General features: G+C 39.4%; 1 protein-coding gene across 6 annotated transcripts in view; it reads left to right on the top strand.

Annotated features, from left to right (window-relative positions):
• Nucleotides 1–18,132, top strand: part of Tamm41 (TAM41 mitochondrial translocator assembly and maintenance homolog) — a 48,679-nt gene that overhangs the window by 12,594 nt on the left and 17,953 nt on the right. For 5 of the 6 annotated variants that reach the window (XM_047534885.1, XM_047534889.1, XM_047534887.1 and 2 more), the window contains exons 4-5: nt 5,026–5,176; nt 15,562–15,707. In XM_047534885.1, coding sequence (XP_047390841.1) covers nt 5,026–5,176; nt 15,562–15,707 — 297 coding nt within the window. Of the gene's footprint in view, nt 1–268; nt 395–5,025; nt 5,177–15,561; nt 15,708–18,132 lie in introns of those variants that run through there. The other variant, XM_047534891.1, reaches the window with a different exon arrangement.

Genomic DNA, 18,132 nt, shown 5'->3' on the forward strand with positions numbered 1-18,132 from the left:
TTCAAGTAGTCTCTCCCCGTGACTGTTATAGAGACCAAGGGTGGCTTTCTTTTTTTTTCTCTGTCTTGAAAGGTACTCACAAATCTCTCCTTTGAAAGTCCCTTCAAGCTTTGCCCCTTCCTCTCTGCAGTCAAGATCTGTGGCCTGGCAGTAGTGCTACTGTTATCTATGCAGTTCAGGTCGGGGCATTCCCAGTAAGGTACAAACAGCTATTCACAACTCTGAGGACTTTCTTCTTTTCCCAGGCCTCTCTGGCAGTGCCCCAAGCGTTCATTGGCTTTTCACTCTGAACAACAAATAACAGTGCTGCCGAGACAAGTTCCTAGTTCACCTTTCGTTGAAGAACCAGATCAGCACAGTAGCAGAGCCTTCAGAATTCACGTTTTCCCTTTGAGTAAGGATGTTTTTATTTGCACTCTCTTCCCCTTAAATAGTGGACTGATTTCTTACAACCTAAGTAGAACAGCTCTCTTGGAGAACAAGTGGTTATTCTGTTAACTAGGAAAAATCTTCCAAACTTATTTTATTTGCATCTTTGAATTTTTAGCATCTCAGAATAGTTTTTAATTTCCCTGGGTTTCTGTAATAACCACAAAAACAGAAACAAAAAAGAGAGAGAGAGAGAATTATCAGGAAGGACCTGGTGAATTAGGATGAAGAATGAAGAGCAGGAATGTGAAAGCAGAGCAGTATCACAGGGGACAAATTAGGGGTCTGGACCCAGATCGGTCCATTTTGCCACTTCTTCTCTTAGAGAAAAAATTTTAATTTCTCTGGCCCTCAGTTTTTCCACCAACAAGAGGAGGAGGGTGCCCTCCTAGATCAGTGATTCCATATGGAATACAAAATTGGGGAAAGTTAGTCAACAATAAAAATAGGAGTTATAGGACCTTAATATTTCAGGAACTGGAGATGCAACTCAGTAGTAGAGTACTTGCCCAGTAAATGTAGAGCCCCCAGTTCAATTCCCATATGGAAAAAAAAAAATTGTATTTGTTTTAATCATCTGTCAAAATAAGAAGTCAAACAGAATACATCCCTAACTGAATGCATGAGAACAACTCAAAATATTTAGATTTGCATAGTATAAGGGTGTGGCCCTGGTTTTTGCCATTGATTCATGGTGCGACCTTAGGCAAGTCTTGTTCCTGGGCTGTTCCTTGGTTTTACACTCTGCAGATGATTGCAGAGATACTAAACTCACCCAAGCTGAGAGGCTTAATTGAGGTCTATTAAGTTCTCATAATTATAAGGGTAGAGGAGGTGATATTGAATCAAGTGGTTTACCTCTCACATGTGAGTTTATAAATATTCCCTTAGAAAAAAGGTAGATAACACAAGGCAAAAGTTAGAATTTAGTAAGCTTGATTTATAAATTAATTATATGCATTATGGTACTGCCACTTTTTTTTAAACAACAAAAAACTGTGCCTTGGAATAACATCATTCTCCTCTTTCCTTGCTTTCTAATAAAATTTTATTTTGGAATTTGTTAGAGTATGCCTTTTATATGCCATTTTAATTTATCAGGCATTATTTGAATTTGACAAAAGGAACTTTTTCCCTGCCTTCTAGAATAGGAGGACAATTTATCGATAATACCAAGTTGTTTAGAGACAGTTGATACATTTCAAATATATACAAGTCCAAAGATCTCTCCTGTGTTCTTGGATAGGCAGAATTAATATTGTCAAAATGGCCATACTACCAAAAGTGCTATACAGATTCAATGCAATTCCAATTAAAATCCCAATGATGTACCTTACAGAAATAGAGCAAGCAATCATGAAATTCATCTGGAAGAATAAGAGACCCAGAATAGCTAAAGCAATCCTTAGCAGGAAGAGTGAAACAGGTGGTATTGCCATACCAGAACTTCAACTATACTACAAAGCAATAGTAACAAAAGCAGCATGGTATTGGTACCAAAATAGACAGGTGGATCAATGGTACAGAATAGAGGACATGGACACAAACCCAAATAGATACAGTTTTCTCATACTAGACAAAGGGGCCAAAAATATGCAATGGAGAAAAGATAACCTCTTCAACAAATGGTGCTGGGAAAACTGGAAATCCATATGCAGCTGAATGAAATTAAACCCCTATCTGTCACCCTGTACAAAACTCAACTCAAAATGGATCAAGGACCTTGGAATCAGACCAGAGACCCTTCATCTTATAGAAGAAAAAGTAGGTCCAAATCTTCAACATGTCAGCTTAGGATCAGACTTCCTCAACAGGACTTCCATAGCACAAGAAATAAAAGCAAGAATCAATAACTGGGATAGATTCAAACTAAAAAGCTTTCTCTCAGCAAAGGAAACTATCAGCAATGTGAAGAGAGAGCCTACAGAGTGGGAGAAAATCTTTGCCACTCACACTTCAGATAGAGCACTAATTTCCAGAATCTATAAAGAACTCAAAAAACTCTACACCAAGAATACAATTAACCCAATCAACAAATGGGCTAAGGAAATGAACAGACACTTCACAGAAGAAGATCTACAAACAATCAACAGATATATGAAAAAATGTTCAAAGTCTCTAGTAATAAGAGAAATGCAAATCTAAACCACCCTAAGATTCCATCTCAACCCAATTAGAATGGTGATTATCAAGAATACAAGCAACAATAGGTGCTGGCAAGGATGTGGGGAAAAAGGTACACTCATACATTGCTGGTGGGGTTGCAAATTAGTGCAGCCACTCTGGAAAGCAGTGTGGAGATTCCTTAGAAAACTTGGAATGGAACCACCATTTGACCCAGCTATCCCACTCCTCAGCCTATACCCAAAGGACTTAAAATTAGCATACTACAGAGATGCAGCCACATCAATGTTCATTGCTGCTCAATTCACAATAGCCAGATTGTGGAACCAACCTAGATGTCCTTCAATTGATGAATGGATAAAGAAACTGTGGATACAATGGAATATTACTCAGCCATAAAGAATAATAAAATTATGGCATTTGCAGGCAAATGGATGAAATTGGGGAATATCATGCTAAGTGAGATAAAGCCAATCCCAAAAAACTAAAGAATGAATGATCTCGCTGATAAGCGGATGATGATACATAATGGGGGGTGGGAGGGAGGCAAGAATGGAGGAAGGAGGGACTTTATAGAGGGAAAAGAGGGGTGAGAGGGGTGGGGGAGAAGGAAAAATAATAGAATGAATCAAACATCATTACCCTATGTAAATGTATGATTACACAAATGGTACTCCTCTACTTCATGTACAACCAGAGAAACAAGTTGTACCCCATTTGTTTACAATTTTAAAAAAAAGAAGAAGAATTTCTAGGGACTGGGGATGTAACTCAGTTCATAGAGTGCTTGCCTGTCAGGCACAAGGCCCTGGGTTCAATCCCCAGCACCGAAAAAAAAAAAAAAAAAAAAAAACTTGTAGACTTTCCTTGTATAGAAAAATCAGTCAATAGCTGATGTTTTAAAAAGATTATGGTGGGAGTACAAATTGATATAACCATTCTGATGAGTAATTTGGTAATTCTACTTCTAAACATAATGCCTTAAAGTATTCTCAATGTGGTTTGTGGCTGGGCACAGTGGTGCATGCCTGTAATCCCAGTGACTCAAGAGGCTGAGGCAGGAGGATCACAAGTTCAAGGCCAGCCTCGGCAACATAGTGAGACCCTGTCTCAAAATAAAAGGGACTGGGGATGTGGCTTATTGGTTAAGCACCCTAGTTCAATCCCCAGTACCAAAAAAAAAGCCGTCCCTGAACCCAAAGCAGCCTCTGCATTTCCTAAGACCTCATTAGAGATACACATTTTCAAGCCTCGTTCAGGTCAACTGAATTAGAAGCTTTGGGTTTGGGGGCCCATTATTATGTGTTTTCATAAGCTCTCCCATGATGCTAATGCTAGCAAAGGTGAGATCCCCTCGCCCAGAGAAACTCATTCCTTGTGTACTACGAAGCACGCCCAAGGAAGCTCATTTTAGCTAGTGTATCATGTGCCATATCTCAATTGGTCTTCCCAGCACACTTATGAGCTTGATTTTGTTAACCCCATATTATTGATTAGGAATTATGTCTATCACCACAGTTAGGAGGAGGAGAAGCTGGGACCTAAACATATTCTCTTAACTAGAGTGCAAATTTTGTCTGTGTGTATGTGTATGTCTGTAACTGGGGATGGAACCCAGGGCCTTAAACATGCCAAGCAAACACTCTACCACTGAGTTACATTCCCAGCCCTGCCTTACTGTCTTTAAAATAGAGACTCTCAAAACAGACTGGAGCTCTTTTTGTATTTAATGGGTTTGGAGGAAGTCAAAGACAGCTGCTTCCGCCATATATTTAGGAGAATGATCCTTTTTATTGAGCAAGGCAAGTACTTGAACACAGGGTACTTTACATTTATTGTTGTTTTCAATCTTTGTGACAATTCCTCGATAGAAATCGTTATCCCTATTTTATAAATGATGACTTAAGTTCTGAGAAGTTAGGTCATTTGCCCAAACTCACACAGTTAGTAAGTATCTGGATATGAGCCCAGAGCTGTATTTAAAACCCATGATTTTTCAATTGTAGCTAATTTTCTTTCCATTTTCCTTAACCGAGTTCCAAATCTGTGTATCTAAAAATCATAAAGCATGAACTGCCTGGGTTATATGTGAGCAAGAAGAGATGTGAGTTCTGAGTAAAGAAATAAAATGAAAATTTAAAAAGTGAGATAAAAAATAAAAAAATATTGATGTTCCCAAAGGATATTTATTCTTTTTCAAAGCCTGTGGTGAGTTTCCTCATTTAAAAGGAATATTAATTTTGTTTTCTTTGGCATTGTGATCCTTTCCTATGTGATGATTTCTCTGATTTTGACTTAAGAGGAGATTCTGGGATTACTTATTAGAACAGTAATTATTTCATGTGAACCAAACTAATTCCAAGGTCCTCAGTAGTAGGTGTCTGGGATGGTTCTGGCTACATTGTATCAACCTGCAACTTGAGCAATACTCCTCTTCTAAAATTTTTCTTCTGAATGTTCTGCCTTTTCCAGGTGAAAATTGTTGCAATGAATGAAAATGTCATCCTTCGGTCAGCCCTTGATAAAAATCTGAAGAGCGCTGTGACTGCTGCTTTCCTCATGCTCCCTGAAAGCTTTTCTGAGGAAGACCTCTTCATAGAGATCGCTGGACTCTCCTACTCAGGTTAGTGTCCTGTGTGCCCAAATCTTTTCCAAGAAGATTTGTCATCTGAAGGCTATGCAAATGCTTGCTCCTTACTTTGCACTGGAATTGCAACAGTCTTAGTTCTAAATTCCATCACTTCCTGTATAACTGCATGCAGTAACTTCTTAATTTGCCTCTCTACCTCCAGTGTCTCCTTCTTCCTTTTCCACATCCCTCCAAATATGATATGAGAGTAAATTTTGGTTGTTGCTTTTGCTCATTTTTTTTTGAAATGATTGTAAACCTACAGATAAGTTTTTGAGAAAAAGAAAACTCCCTAAACCCCTTTCCCAGATTCACCAATTTTAACATTTTACTACATGTTTTCTCATTCTCTGTGTATCAGTAGTTTCCAAACTCAGTATGCCTCTGAGAGCTTATTAAAACAGACCACTGACTGGATTTGGTGGTGCATACCTTAATCCCAGTGATTTGGGAGGCTGAGGCAGGAGGATTGCAAGTTCAAGGTCAGCCTCAGCAACTTAGTAAGACTGTGTTTCAAAATAAAAATAAAAAGGACTGGGGATGTAGCTCAGTGGTAAAGCACCCCCAGATTTTATTCCCAGTACTGCCAAAAAATATTTAATTAATTAATTAAAAAATATACAGACTACTGACCTTACCCACAGATAGCCGATTTAGTAGCTTTGAGGTTTGGCCTAAGACCTTGTATTTCTAACAAGATTCTGGGGTGTGCTAATGCTCCTCTAGGGACCCGGCTTTCACTGCTCTTTCTGTATATAAATACACTGTATTGTTAGTTTGTTTGTTTGTTTCTGAACTGTTTGTTAGTAGGTCATACATATCCTGTCTTCTTTAGACCAAACCACAGTACAGTTATCAAATTCAGGAAATTTAATATGGATGCAGCAGGTTGAGGTGTCCCACATCTGTAATCCCAGCAATTTCAGAGGCTGAGGCAGGAGAATCTCAAGTTCCAGGCCAGTCTCAGCAATTTGGTAACATCCTGTCTCAAAGTAAAATAATAAGGGCTGAGGATATAGCTTAGTAGTAGAGCACCCTTGAGTTCAGTCCCTAGTACTAGATGATGATGATGATGATGATGATGATGATGCAGTGTTTGATCAAATTGACAATACATATTCCAAATATCAGGTGTTCCAATAATGTCCTTTGTGACATGTTTTTCCTCAAGTACCTGACCCAGCAGCTTATTTACTCTCCAAATCTCAATACAGATAACATTTCGTGGAAATATTATGCTGTAAGAGACTTCAGAGGTGTCATTCTTCAGTCTTCTTCCTGAAATGTATCTAGCACAGTGCAGCTGTATTTGCAACACTGGAAAGAACAGAAGTGAAGTAAACTTGACCTTTTGTTGCTTCCAGCTTCACCTGGCAGCATCCATGCCCTTCATCAAGAGGCAAAAAATAGTGTGACTACATACCAGAATAAACGGGATGTGCAGTTAGTGGGAAAAGAGAGTGCCTTTTTAGGGTGGTTCCCTCCCTAAACTCCCATGTAGAAAAAAGAGATGTAACAGAAGCCTTTTGTGATAGGTTGACTTTGGGGAAAGATGCAGGACTACTCTGTATGACCCACAATGTTACCACTCCTTCATTTTTTTTCTCCCATGTAATAATATCCACATAGTAGTGGGTGGATTCTGGTTGGAAGTTCTCTTTAATATATTCTAAACATTGACTAGAAAATGACAGAACTATTTTTACCTGTCTGCTGACTCTTTTAGTGCTGGGAATTGAATCAAAACCTCACACTTGCTGAACACGTGCTCAATCGCTGAGCTCTGTCTCCAGTTCTTGATTTCTTAAGTGTACATTCAAGTTGCTATGAATCTGTAGCTGAGTTTTGTTGGAATTACATTAATAATGGTAGAAAAGGATGTAGGCGCTGTGAGTAGGTCATTTTCACAGGTTTGAGACTTGCTTCAGGCCATGTGTCAAAAGGCAAATTTTCCTCCTGTCTTTCCTAGGCTTCTGAGAACCCAGGATCCTTGAATCAATAGAATTATGGCCCTTTGTTAAACCCTAATCTCCCAAGACCTCAGAATATTCCAGTATTGAAACTACCCAACCAGTCTCTTTTTTATTTACAACTCGGACATTTTCCTTCATTTCGCAGTTAAGAGATTATATGGGTTCCCTTCCCTATGAAGTTCAACATTTCTCCTGGGAGAAGGAAAGAGGAGGGGATAGAGAAAACAGTGCCTCTCTTCGTTAATTGGACAAGTCCCTGCCAGTAGTTACTGGCAGAGTCAAGATCTGTCAGTATTACTATGAATAATAATAACCCATACATTTTATATAGTACTTAAAGGTCACTTTGCTCTGGGGCCCCTATTTATGGCAGCATTATTGTAAATGATGGGTGAGAAAGGAGTAGGTGGAGGACAAGGGCCTGCAAAATTAGGGAGGAGAAAGCGTTCTAGTCCTTCACTTATTCTTAGAAGTTGGCACTTAAGTAAACAGAAAAAGAATACCACATGAATTTGAAATACTCGCCTTGAACTTTCTTAAGTAAGTGCAAACTATAAAAGTGACTAATTTTAGGTAACGATCCTGTTTTAACATTTATCAAATGAGTCAGCCACTCATACCCTAAAGAACTGAAGATAGAACTTCTGCTCCAAGGAACTTCACACTGGTAAACACATGCAGTCACAGTGAGTCAGTGGTGAACTGAAAAAAAAAAAAAAAAGTGTGAAAAAGAAGACAAGGAGGCATTTAGGGGAAGAGCCCATGGACTGAAGTCCATGAGAAAGTTGCACTTAACATTATATGCCAGGAACTACCCCAGTACTTTGAATGTGGTAACTAGTTTAATAATCCTCATAGTAGCCTTTTGATTTGGTTGCTGTGTTATTGTCCCATTTCAAAGATGAGAAAACTGAAGCCTAGGGATGTTACCTGACCAAGGTCCTTCATCTACATGGCAGACCTATTACCAGCTTTCTGAAGTTGCTTAACTCTTTCCAAGCCCCCCTCCCCCATTTTCTTATTTATGAGGTAGAAATAAGTATCTCATAAAGAATTTTCCAGTGAGATAATATATATAAAAGCCCCCACATCTTATCTCATTGATAGTGCTCAGAAAATGATTATTATCGTTTTGTTTATTTACTGTAGTACTTAGGTTTGAATCCAGGGGCACTTAACCACTGAGCTACATGCCCAGTTCTTTTTATTTTTCATTTTGAGACTGAGACTGGACTTGAATTTGTGATCCTCCTGTCTCAGCCTCCCCAAGCAGCTAGAATTACAGCTGTGTGCTACCATACCCATTTACTGATTGATTGAATGGTGCTAGGGATTAAACCCAGGGCCTCACACATGCTAGTCAAGTGCTTTACCACTGAAGTTCATTGCCAGCCCAGCCAGAACTAGAAAACTTGTTACATGTTGACAAAAAAAAGTCTGTCCAAATTAGGATATTTAAGGTGGATGGACAGCCCAGTTCATCTGTTCCTTTAAGGTCCTTAAGGAATGAAAAAAAACACCTTCTCTAGCACTGTCCTGGGAGAGAGGAGAGTGAATGGGCTGCTGTCCATGCCAGATTGTCTGAACGCAGGCAAGCCGACTTCTAGGAACAAACAGAGCAGTGAGGGAGTTGCCAGTCAATTCTTGGGGGAAAAAATCAGTATGTACGCCAGTGCTCGAAAGTGTGAGTAAACGTCCTCTTGCCTGGAATCTGGTAAAAGCCAGTGGAGAGACATTTTTTCTTTGGAGTGAAAGCTATTAAGATTTTATTTCATGATGTCATACCTTCCAAAACCTTGCCAGCAGTGCCACTGGGTGCTCTGGACATGGGGGTGGGGAGACTTGGAGGATTCAGGAGGCGACTGTCAGGATTCGGAGGCTGCCGTCTGCTTGGCTGACTTGACCTTTGGTTGAGGCCTCAGCTGGAACCTCTGTGACCACTTGACTGTGTGGTCACTTGATTATTTCTGAAAATGCAGCATTTCCAAAGGACATGAATCATGAACAACGTCCAACTCTCCTGGGTGACTTACTGTGTCGGGGATTCTCTTAGTACTTTGCATGTGTCAATTTATTCATTCCCTCCAACAGATAAGCTGGTTCCTATCATGGCTCCCTGTTCACATTTGAGGGTGCCATAGCTCGTGTAATTGCCAAGCTGTGATTTGAACTCAGAGGGCCTGATCCCAGAACCCTGCTATTAACCACTCGCTGTCTGATGGGGGTGCTGGTTCACACCTGGGACAGTTTTCCCTCATGGTTCTACTGGCTCACCTCCCACCAGGGCACCCAAAGGCCTCCATCCTGGCTTATCTGAAGTCTTGCCTGCCCACCCCTGCCACCCCAATATTGCGTATTGTTTTTCCCTGCTTTTCTTTTTTCTCCTCAGCATTTTCCACAATCTAACACAAATTTTTATTTATTGGTTGGTTTATTTGTCTTTGGAAGGGAAGGAATTTTTGTCTTTTATTGTTGTTTTGGGGGTTGGGGGAGGTTGGTGCTGAGGGTTGAACCCAGGGCCTCCATTTTATACCTCTCTAAAGTAGAAAGAAGAAAAATTATTCAGATTTATATAACTAAGTACTTCAGCAGTTTATTCTTATCTCATTCTCTTCTACATGTGACTTAGTGCAGTATAATATCTTTCCTACAACTATGGAGATATTTCTGAGGATGCCTTTTGAGTAGTACTTTTTTTAGGCTGGCTCTTAGAGAAACTGCCTTAGGTTTTTTATTTTTTATTTTTTTGGTTTATTAGCAGTACTGGGGATTGAACCCAGGGTGTTCTACCTCTGAGCCCTGGCTTTATTTTTTATTTTGAGACAGGGTCTCACTAAGTTGCCCAGGCTGGACTCAAACTTAGCATTCTCCTGCTTCAGCCTCCCAAGTAGCTCGGCTGAAAGGAGTGTGTCATTTCATCTGGCTTGGCTTACTCATTTTTGTTATAATAAATATTATTTTGTTCAATTGCAAAAGAATGTAGTTAGATCCCTAATTCACACTATACACAAAATTTACTCAAAATGAATCATGGATATAAGAGTTAAATGTAAAAGATAAATCTATAAAAAGCTTAAAAGAGTGACTTTAAGTTAGAAAAATTATTTCTCAGATATATGCCAAAATGTATACCAAAAGCAGAAACAAAACTTTTGTGCTGCAAATCATATCATCAGGAAAGTAAAAAGCAACTAACAAAGTAGAAGAAAATGTTTATAAATCATATATCTGACAAGGAACTACTATCAAAATATATAAAGAATTCTTAGAATTACAATAAAAACAACCCAAGTTAAAAACAGGCAGAGGATTTGAATAGACATTTTTATCAAACAGAATACGCACATGGCCACTAAGCACATGAAAAGATGCTCAACATTATTAGTATTAGGGAAATGCCAGTCAAAGCCACAGACACCATTCAGAACCACTAGGATAGCTGTGCTATCAGGACAGACATGCCAATCCTGGTGGTACACACCTGTAATCCCAGCAACTGGGGAGGCTGAGGCAGGAGGATCACAAATTCTCAGCAACTTAGTGATACCCTGTCTCAAAATAAAAAATTAAAAGGGCTCAAGATGTAACTCCATGGTAGAATGCTTATATGGCATGTTTGATGCCCTGGGTTCAGTCCCTAGTACTTCAATAAGAAAACATCTAGTTTGGACTACAGTCCTTGGAAGTACCACATAAAATCCTGCACTGAATTATGTGTCATTTGCTTCCTGAGGGAGGGACTAGACTATTGTTATCTCCAGTAGCTAGCACAGCTTGTGGGACTTAGTAACCACCCAGATAGTTAGTGAACTGAAATGACAGCAGTATTGTGACTAATTTAAAAAGGAGAAAGTTAGCCAATAAGATAATAAAGTTATCTTAAACATAGGACTTCCTCTGTCCTCTATCCTCTGCCTATACTGTTTGTTTCTTTTTTGGTTTTGGTACTGGGGATTGAATCCAGGACCCAGGGTCTCTTTATCAGTGAGCTACATCTCCAACCCTTTTTATTTTGTATTTTGAGACGGTGTCTCACAAAGGTACCCAAGCTGGCCATGAACTTGCAATCCCCCTATCTGAGCCTCCCAAGTTGCTGGGTTATAGGTGTGCACCACTGTGCCCATTTGCCCATCCTGTGCACAAATCATACCATCAGCAGTATCTGCTTTCCTACTTGACAAAACATTCTCTAATACATTAGTTCTGTAAATCTGAAAGTAATTGTGAGGTTGTACGATTAGTAGGATTGTAAAGCCATTTTACAGAGAAGGAAACTGACTGAGAAAAGCTGACTCAAATCACCCTGGGACATTGCCAGGCTTGGAAGAGTCTTTCCACGGTACTGTGCACCCACCTCCCACCCTCATGTTTATAATTAGATCCCTGACTGCTGGGTGCATGCCTGGATCACAGAGCTATAGATGGTTTACAAGCCTCTGAGCTTGTCTCATGTCAAATCCAAAGAGAAATTATTCTTTTGGTTGCCCCATTGCATTATTCTGGCAGTTCTCTGGGTAGAACAGTCAAGAATTAAAAATAGCAGTAGATAAAAAATAAAAGTTAACAGTTTTTCTCAGTCCGTTGCAAATAGATCTCCAAAGGTAAGAAAAACTGATTCTTATGATCAGATGCTGGTTCACATTGTGCCTATGATTTTATTCACTTTGTTCTGAAGAAATGAGTAATCAATCCATTTGCATATGGGCCCCTGTGGCTGGGCTTGAGGTTCTGCTGTGCAGCAGTTGGAGAAACTCAATTCAGCAGACATTTATCCATGTGCCTTCTCTGCCAGGCAATGCACAAGGAGCTGGGGGGTTCAGAGCTGAATGAGCCCTTCTTTGTTCTCAAAGTCCAAGTTCTCTAGGTCCTTTAGTCATGGCACACAGTTTTTCTCTAGGGAGAGGATTCAGATTCATTTGCTTTTACATTTTGGTCAATCAAATACAATCATCTCGGAAAATTACTGTGTAAACTGTAAGAAATTTTTTGTGGAAAGTATAGAAAGACAAAAATTGACATGAATATTTAGGGCTCAGCAGTGGTGCAAACTGATCTTTCATTTCAGGGCCAGCCCTGTGAAATTCAGTGTTAGATGACATTTCACCCTTTCAAAGATTTCATTTCAAAGATTTCATTTTCAATGAAAGCATAAGGGTTTGCACGTTTGGAAGTTAACCCAGCTGCAGCTTCATTCACATTCATCATCACACCTATATGTCCTATGAATTTATTTGAAAATACTACAAGTAGTACGCCAACATTATAGAAGTGAGGAAAAATCACAGAGTAAAATAGTTGCCTAAAATGTCACTACCCTGATACTGAGAGTCACTTGAACTTTGGGCACATTATCTATGTACCTGAATCTCCTCATCTGTAAAACTGGAATGAGAGATACTTCATGAGGCTTTTCTAGGGCTAAGAAATAGCAAATGTAAAGCACATATACACAGAACCCACAGTAAATGTGTATTTTATCAGAGAAAAAATAACTTCTTTTGTGTGTATGGTGCTGAGGGTGGACCCAGGGCCTTGTGCATTCTAGATAGGCACTCTTCCATTGAGCTTCCCTGCAACCCCTGATTTTTATATGATCCCTTTGTCTTGTTTCCCATGTGTTTTTTTTTTTTTTTTTTTTTTTTTTTACAGTTTTTTTGTTGTAATTCTGTATCCTCGTTTCATATTGCATATTGTTATACAATCATTTTCTTTGTTGCATTATATGTGATGACAGTAATTTTTAATGGTGGTACACTGTTGCTCCGTGCTAGGATATGGACATACCATCACAGCTTATTCATTCCCCTATTGTGCGTTTGGGTTGCTTCCAGTATAAATAACACTTCAATGAATAGGGTTTTTGTTATTGTTCTTGTGGTGCTGGAGAGCAAACCCAGTGTCTTACATGTCAGACAAGCACTCTACCACTGAGCTATGTCCTGTCCTAAGCCCATTTTTGATATGTAGTGATATGACTTCCAGGGAAGTCATAGTCAGGTCACTTAATCTCTGTGGCAGTTGCCTTGTCTACTAACTGGAGAAGGAACAATCTATCTTAGAGGAGAGCTGTGTGGGCAAAATGGGGCAGGACAACAAAGCCCAGGGAGCAGAGCCTGGTGTGTACCAGATGCTCAGTAAACATTACCTCTTAATATCTGGTTTTGGTTTATTTCTTTAGGCTTGCTTGCCAGTGATGAGGTTTCTTGATTTGCTGCTTTCCAAGGATTTTGGCAGTTTATAATGGCAACAGTAATAGGTGAAAGGACCAGTTTCTCAACACCCTCATTGGCAGTGATCCTTGGTTTTAACTATATAACTCTCTTTCCCTTTAAAATAGGGCAGCAGCAGGTATACAGCACTCACCTAGCAGGTGTGAGGCCCTGGTTTTGATCCCCAGAACCATAATCAATCTATCAAATTGGAATGAAACATCAAATTCATCAAATTTGGGCAGCGTGTTATGATGGGATCTCTTCTGCTCACTCATCTGGTCAGTGCCTATGCCAAGGTTGAGTTCCTCAGGATGTTTAGAAACCTGCACTCCCCAACTGCATTCTACCAATTTATTGTATAAGTTGGACCTTTGAAACTTAAAAACCTAGAGTATTTTATTTCTTACTGAAGTGCATCCTCTCTGGATAAATTATAAAGAAGAGAGGTTTATTTGAGGTCACACTTCTGGTTCAAGGCCAAAGGACCACACCTGTTGGTGACCTTGCTGGCAGAGTCCCACACAGTGCAGGCCATCACACAGTGATAGGGAACATGTATACATCTGTCTTCTGCTCTTTCTTCTTATAAGCCACCAGTGTTCAGTCATGGGGCCTCCACCCTAATGACATTATCTAATCATAATTAATCTCCCAAAGGCCCCACCTCTAAGCCTCAGAGTCTGATTAAGTTTTTACCCTTTTAATACCTCCCAAAAAAAGATTAACCCCCAACATGAGTTTCAGAGGGGACAAATCATATTCAAACCATTGGCAGACCCCTTTATATTTTTACTTTTCCCCAAATAAGCCAGCAGTTTGCTCTAGGAAAATCACTGTGGCAGGCAGTGGCCTCTGATTTCTTCCTCCGTCCAGAGAAAAGAAATTGGCAAGGGTAACCAGTATGCCCTGGTTTTCCCAGTTAATACTTGTCCTGCTGTAATTGTCTGTAGTGCTCTCTTCATCCTCTAAAATGACCTAGTTTGGATGAGAAATTATACCATCCTCCTAGTCCCAGGGGTTTCTCAGCAGCTGGGGCATCTGTCTATACTTGCCACCTCCCTGGCACTTTCCTGTCTGTCCAAGAAATGTTTCAGGCATATTTTTCTCACCATGCTTATTTAACCTGGGAGTGTCCAGCTTCTTTTTTTGTCTCTCTCTCTCTTTTTCCCCTTTCTTCCCCCCCCCCCTTTGTGTGTGTGTGCATGTGTGTGTTCTGGGGATTGAACCCAGGGACCTCATACTTGCTAAGCACGTGCTACCACTGAGCTACATTCCAACTCCTACCAGCTTTTTCTGAATTCACATTCACCCACTGGGCATTCACTCAAACATTCCCATTTTATCACTCTTTTTTCCTCCACGTCTTACTGATGATTGTCATTGGCAGAGGCAGGCACTTTTCATTTTGTTTCAAATGTTTCTCTTTGTCTTTGTTATTTATGTCTCAGCTCAGTTCATGCCACAAGCAAATATAACATCCCTCATTTTTTACCACTTGTAGTTATTCAGATTCTATCTGCTTTTAATTTCATCTTAAATGGAAACCTCTTCATACTGGGATTTTTAAGACTCACTGCTCTTGCCCTCATCAAATGCAATAAGGTTAATTACATTCATACAGCATCACAGAAGCCCTCATGCAAACAAATCAACAAGGAGTGAGCAATGGCAGGGACAAATCTTAAGCGCTAGTATACAGCTTCTGCCTCCATGAATGGCCACAGGCAGAGTGTTCTTTATAAGATAAAGGATAAGTACAGAATCTTCTGCATTCGAAAAACAAAAACAAACTAGCTTCTCACTGATGATTACCTTGTTTACTTAGGTAACTATATTTTCACTAGTCAATAGGGTTTTGTGATTTGAGAGGCTCTCTCCCACCCCTCCCTACCACAAGTGCCTTCCTTGGATAACATATTTGCTGTTTTAAAAACTTTAAAATATGTATTTTTAGTTGTAGATGTACACAATACCTTTATTTCATTTATGTATTTTTATGTGGTGCTGAAGATCGAACCCAGTGCCCCACACGTGCCAGGCAAGTGCTCTGCCTCTGAGTTACAGCCCCAGCCCAGTGTTTCCTGTCTTAAGGAAGAAAAGTGGATGAGGGATCCAGCCAAGTCCATGTGGGGGCTACAGTTCCTAGATGCTCATGGGCATTCTAAATGGGAGTTTATTTTTCTGTTTTAACTAGGTGACTTTCGGATGGTGATTGGAGAGGATAAGACAAAAGTGTTGAATATTGTACAGCCCAACATGGCACACTTCCGCGAGCTGTATAGCAGCATTCTACAGGAGAATCCCCAAGTGGTATATAAAACCCAGCAAGGCAGACTGGAGGTAAACTGTAGGTGGGAAATAACTTCCATCATTCCTAAGGCAAGAGCTATTTGTGGCACTGGGGATTGAACTGAAAAGACAACTTGAAGAAATAGGAATTATTTGTGGTACTGGGAATTTAACCCAGGAGTGCTCTACCACTGAGCTATATCCAGTAGCCCTTTTTTATTTTTTATTTTGAGACAGGGTCTCCTTAAGTTCCCCAGGCTGGCCTTGAACTTGTGATGCCTCAGCCCCCTGAGTTGCTGGCATTATAGGTGCACATCACTGCACCTGCAGGAATTCTTAAAGTAAGAAAAGAGCAGATAATGTGAAATGCCAGAACACCCAATGCTCAGATTTTGCCATGTTTGCTTTAGGTTAAAGTTTTTTGGTTTTCGTTTTTTTCATTTTTACTTTTATCAAAGTAATATCTGCACATGGTTTAAAAGCCAAGTGGTATCTTGAGGTTTATAACAAAAAATAGCAGTTCACTTCTCTGCCCTTCCCTGCTTTCTCTGACTGCCTCAGCTCTACAACCGATTCCTGTGGTATTTACCACCACATTCTAAAATAACATGATTTGACTTCTTTCTTGATTACCATCAGTTTTATACTTTATTTTTGCCATCCTACTATGAAGATGAGGATTCTTTTTCCTCTGATACTACCCCACCAATGCACACACACTTTGTCTCTCTCACTCACTTTCCACTCTTACCTCACCTCCTTATGCTCCACATATAGTTATTGTATAATTATTGATAAAGTTAGTATTCAGTATTTACTTTATTATGACCCCCCCAACCCCCATTCAGGGAATGGAACTCAAAATGTTGCACATTCTAGGCAAGTGTCCTACCACTGAGCTCCACCCCCAGAGCTATGACAGCTTCGTTTTTATTGCTGAGGTATAGTACTATGAAATTTCCTTTCCTGTACAACTTGTTTCTCCTGGAGTCAATAACCGCCTCCTCCCCCTGTCCCCTCTTGCTTGGCTTATTTGGTAGAGTGTTTGTGCTTTCCTAGCGTGGGCAAGGCCCTGGGTTCTATCCCCACCACAGGAAAACAAAAATTCCTCAAACTCTCAGAGATCTGTAAAACTCATCTGCTTATAGACAAATACATTGAATATTTTCTTTATTCTCTTTTTTCCCCCCTTGGGGACATTCTTCTTTGAGGTCCTTGTCCTGTCCCTTCCTGAGAATTTCCTTTGCCTGTTTTCTGGATCTTGTATCTTCCTCCTTTATGATTTACATTTAATTTTGGTGAAGTATGTCTGTACCTTTTTCACATAGATTTAAGTGAGGCAAGTTTTCAAGTGCAGATAAATTGGCTAGATATCAAATTCTAGGGTAGAAATAATTTTCCCTCAGAATTTTAAGTCATATTTCCATTTCTTCTAACTTCAGTATTACATTAAAATATTCAGTGACATTCGATTGCTTGTCCTTTGGATATGACCCCTTTTATCTATGATAGTAGTTAGACTTTTTTCCTTTTTTGCAGACTTTTTTTTTTCTGTTGTCGTTGTTATTTGTTTGTTTTGGTACTGAGGATTTAATCCAGGGGCATTTAACCACTGAGCCAAATCCTCACCCCTTTTTATTTTTATTTTGAGGCAGGGTACTATTAAGTTGCTTAGGGCCTTGCTTAGTTGCTAAGGCTAGCCTTGAGCTTGAGATCCTCCTGCCTCAACCTCCCAAGTCACTGGGATTACAGGCGTGTGCCCTGACACCTGCCCAGTATTCTTAACTTTTGTGATGATTTACCTTTATTTTTTATATGTCTCTTTTAAATTTATTAAAATTTAAATTTAAAAATTAAATTGGTGAGCCTTTTCTATGTGGAAAATTGTGAACTTCAGTTTTAGGGAATTTTTTTCTATTAAATAATTTCCTCATACTCATTTTCTTAGTTTATACTTTTGGGAATGCCTGTAACTGCTTTGGGTTTTTTTTTTTTTTCTTTTTCGGTCTTGTTTTGTTTTCCACTTTCCTGTTTCTTTAAGGTTTTCTGTTCAGCTTTCTGGAAGAATTTTTCAAGATTGATCACTTAACTCTTCTATTGAATTTTCAGATCGCCTTGAATACTCTTTTTTTATAATTTTAATTATAAAATTATAAATTTTATAATTTTGAAGTTTTTTCTTGCTTCCTTCATTTGTCTCTTTTTCTTAGTTCCTTTGATTCACTCATCTGTTGTGTTAGAGGTCTTCCTCAAACATCTGGATGCTTCTCCTGGCCTGTTTTTAAAAAGTGAAGCACTAAAATGCAGACTGAGAGTTCTTTGTGACAGATAGGGTATACCAACTGATGAGCTTCATACAGAATTAGGTAGCAAGGAATTGGCTATTTTATTGTAGGACCCTAAATGTCAGTATCTGTAGAATTTCTCCAGAGAGATATCTTCTCTCGGTCTAGAGAATAGTAAAGGGTTATATTTC

This window comes from Sciurus carolinensis, chromosome 19, assembly GCF_902686445.1.
Source record: "Sciurus carolinensis chromosome 19, mSciCar1.2, whole genome shotgun sequence".
Lineage (NCBI taxonomy): Eukaryota > Metazoa > Chordata > Mammalia > Rodentia > Sciuridae > Sciurus > Sciurus carolinensis.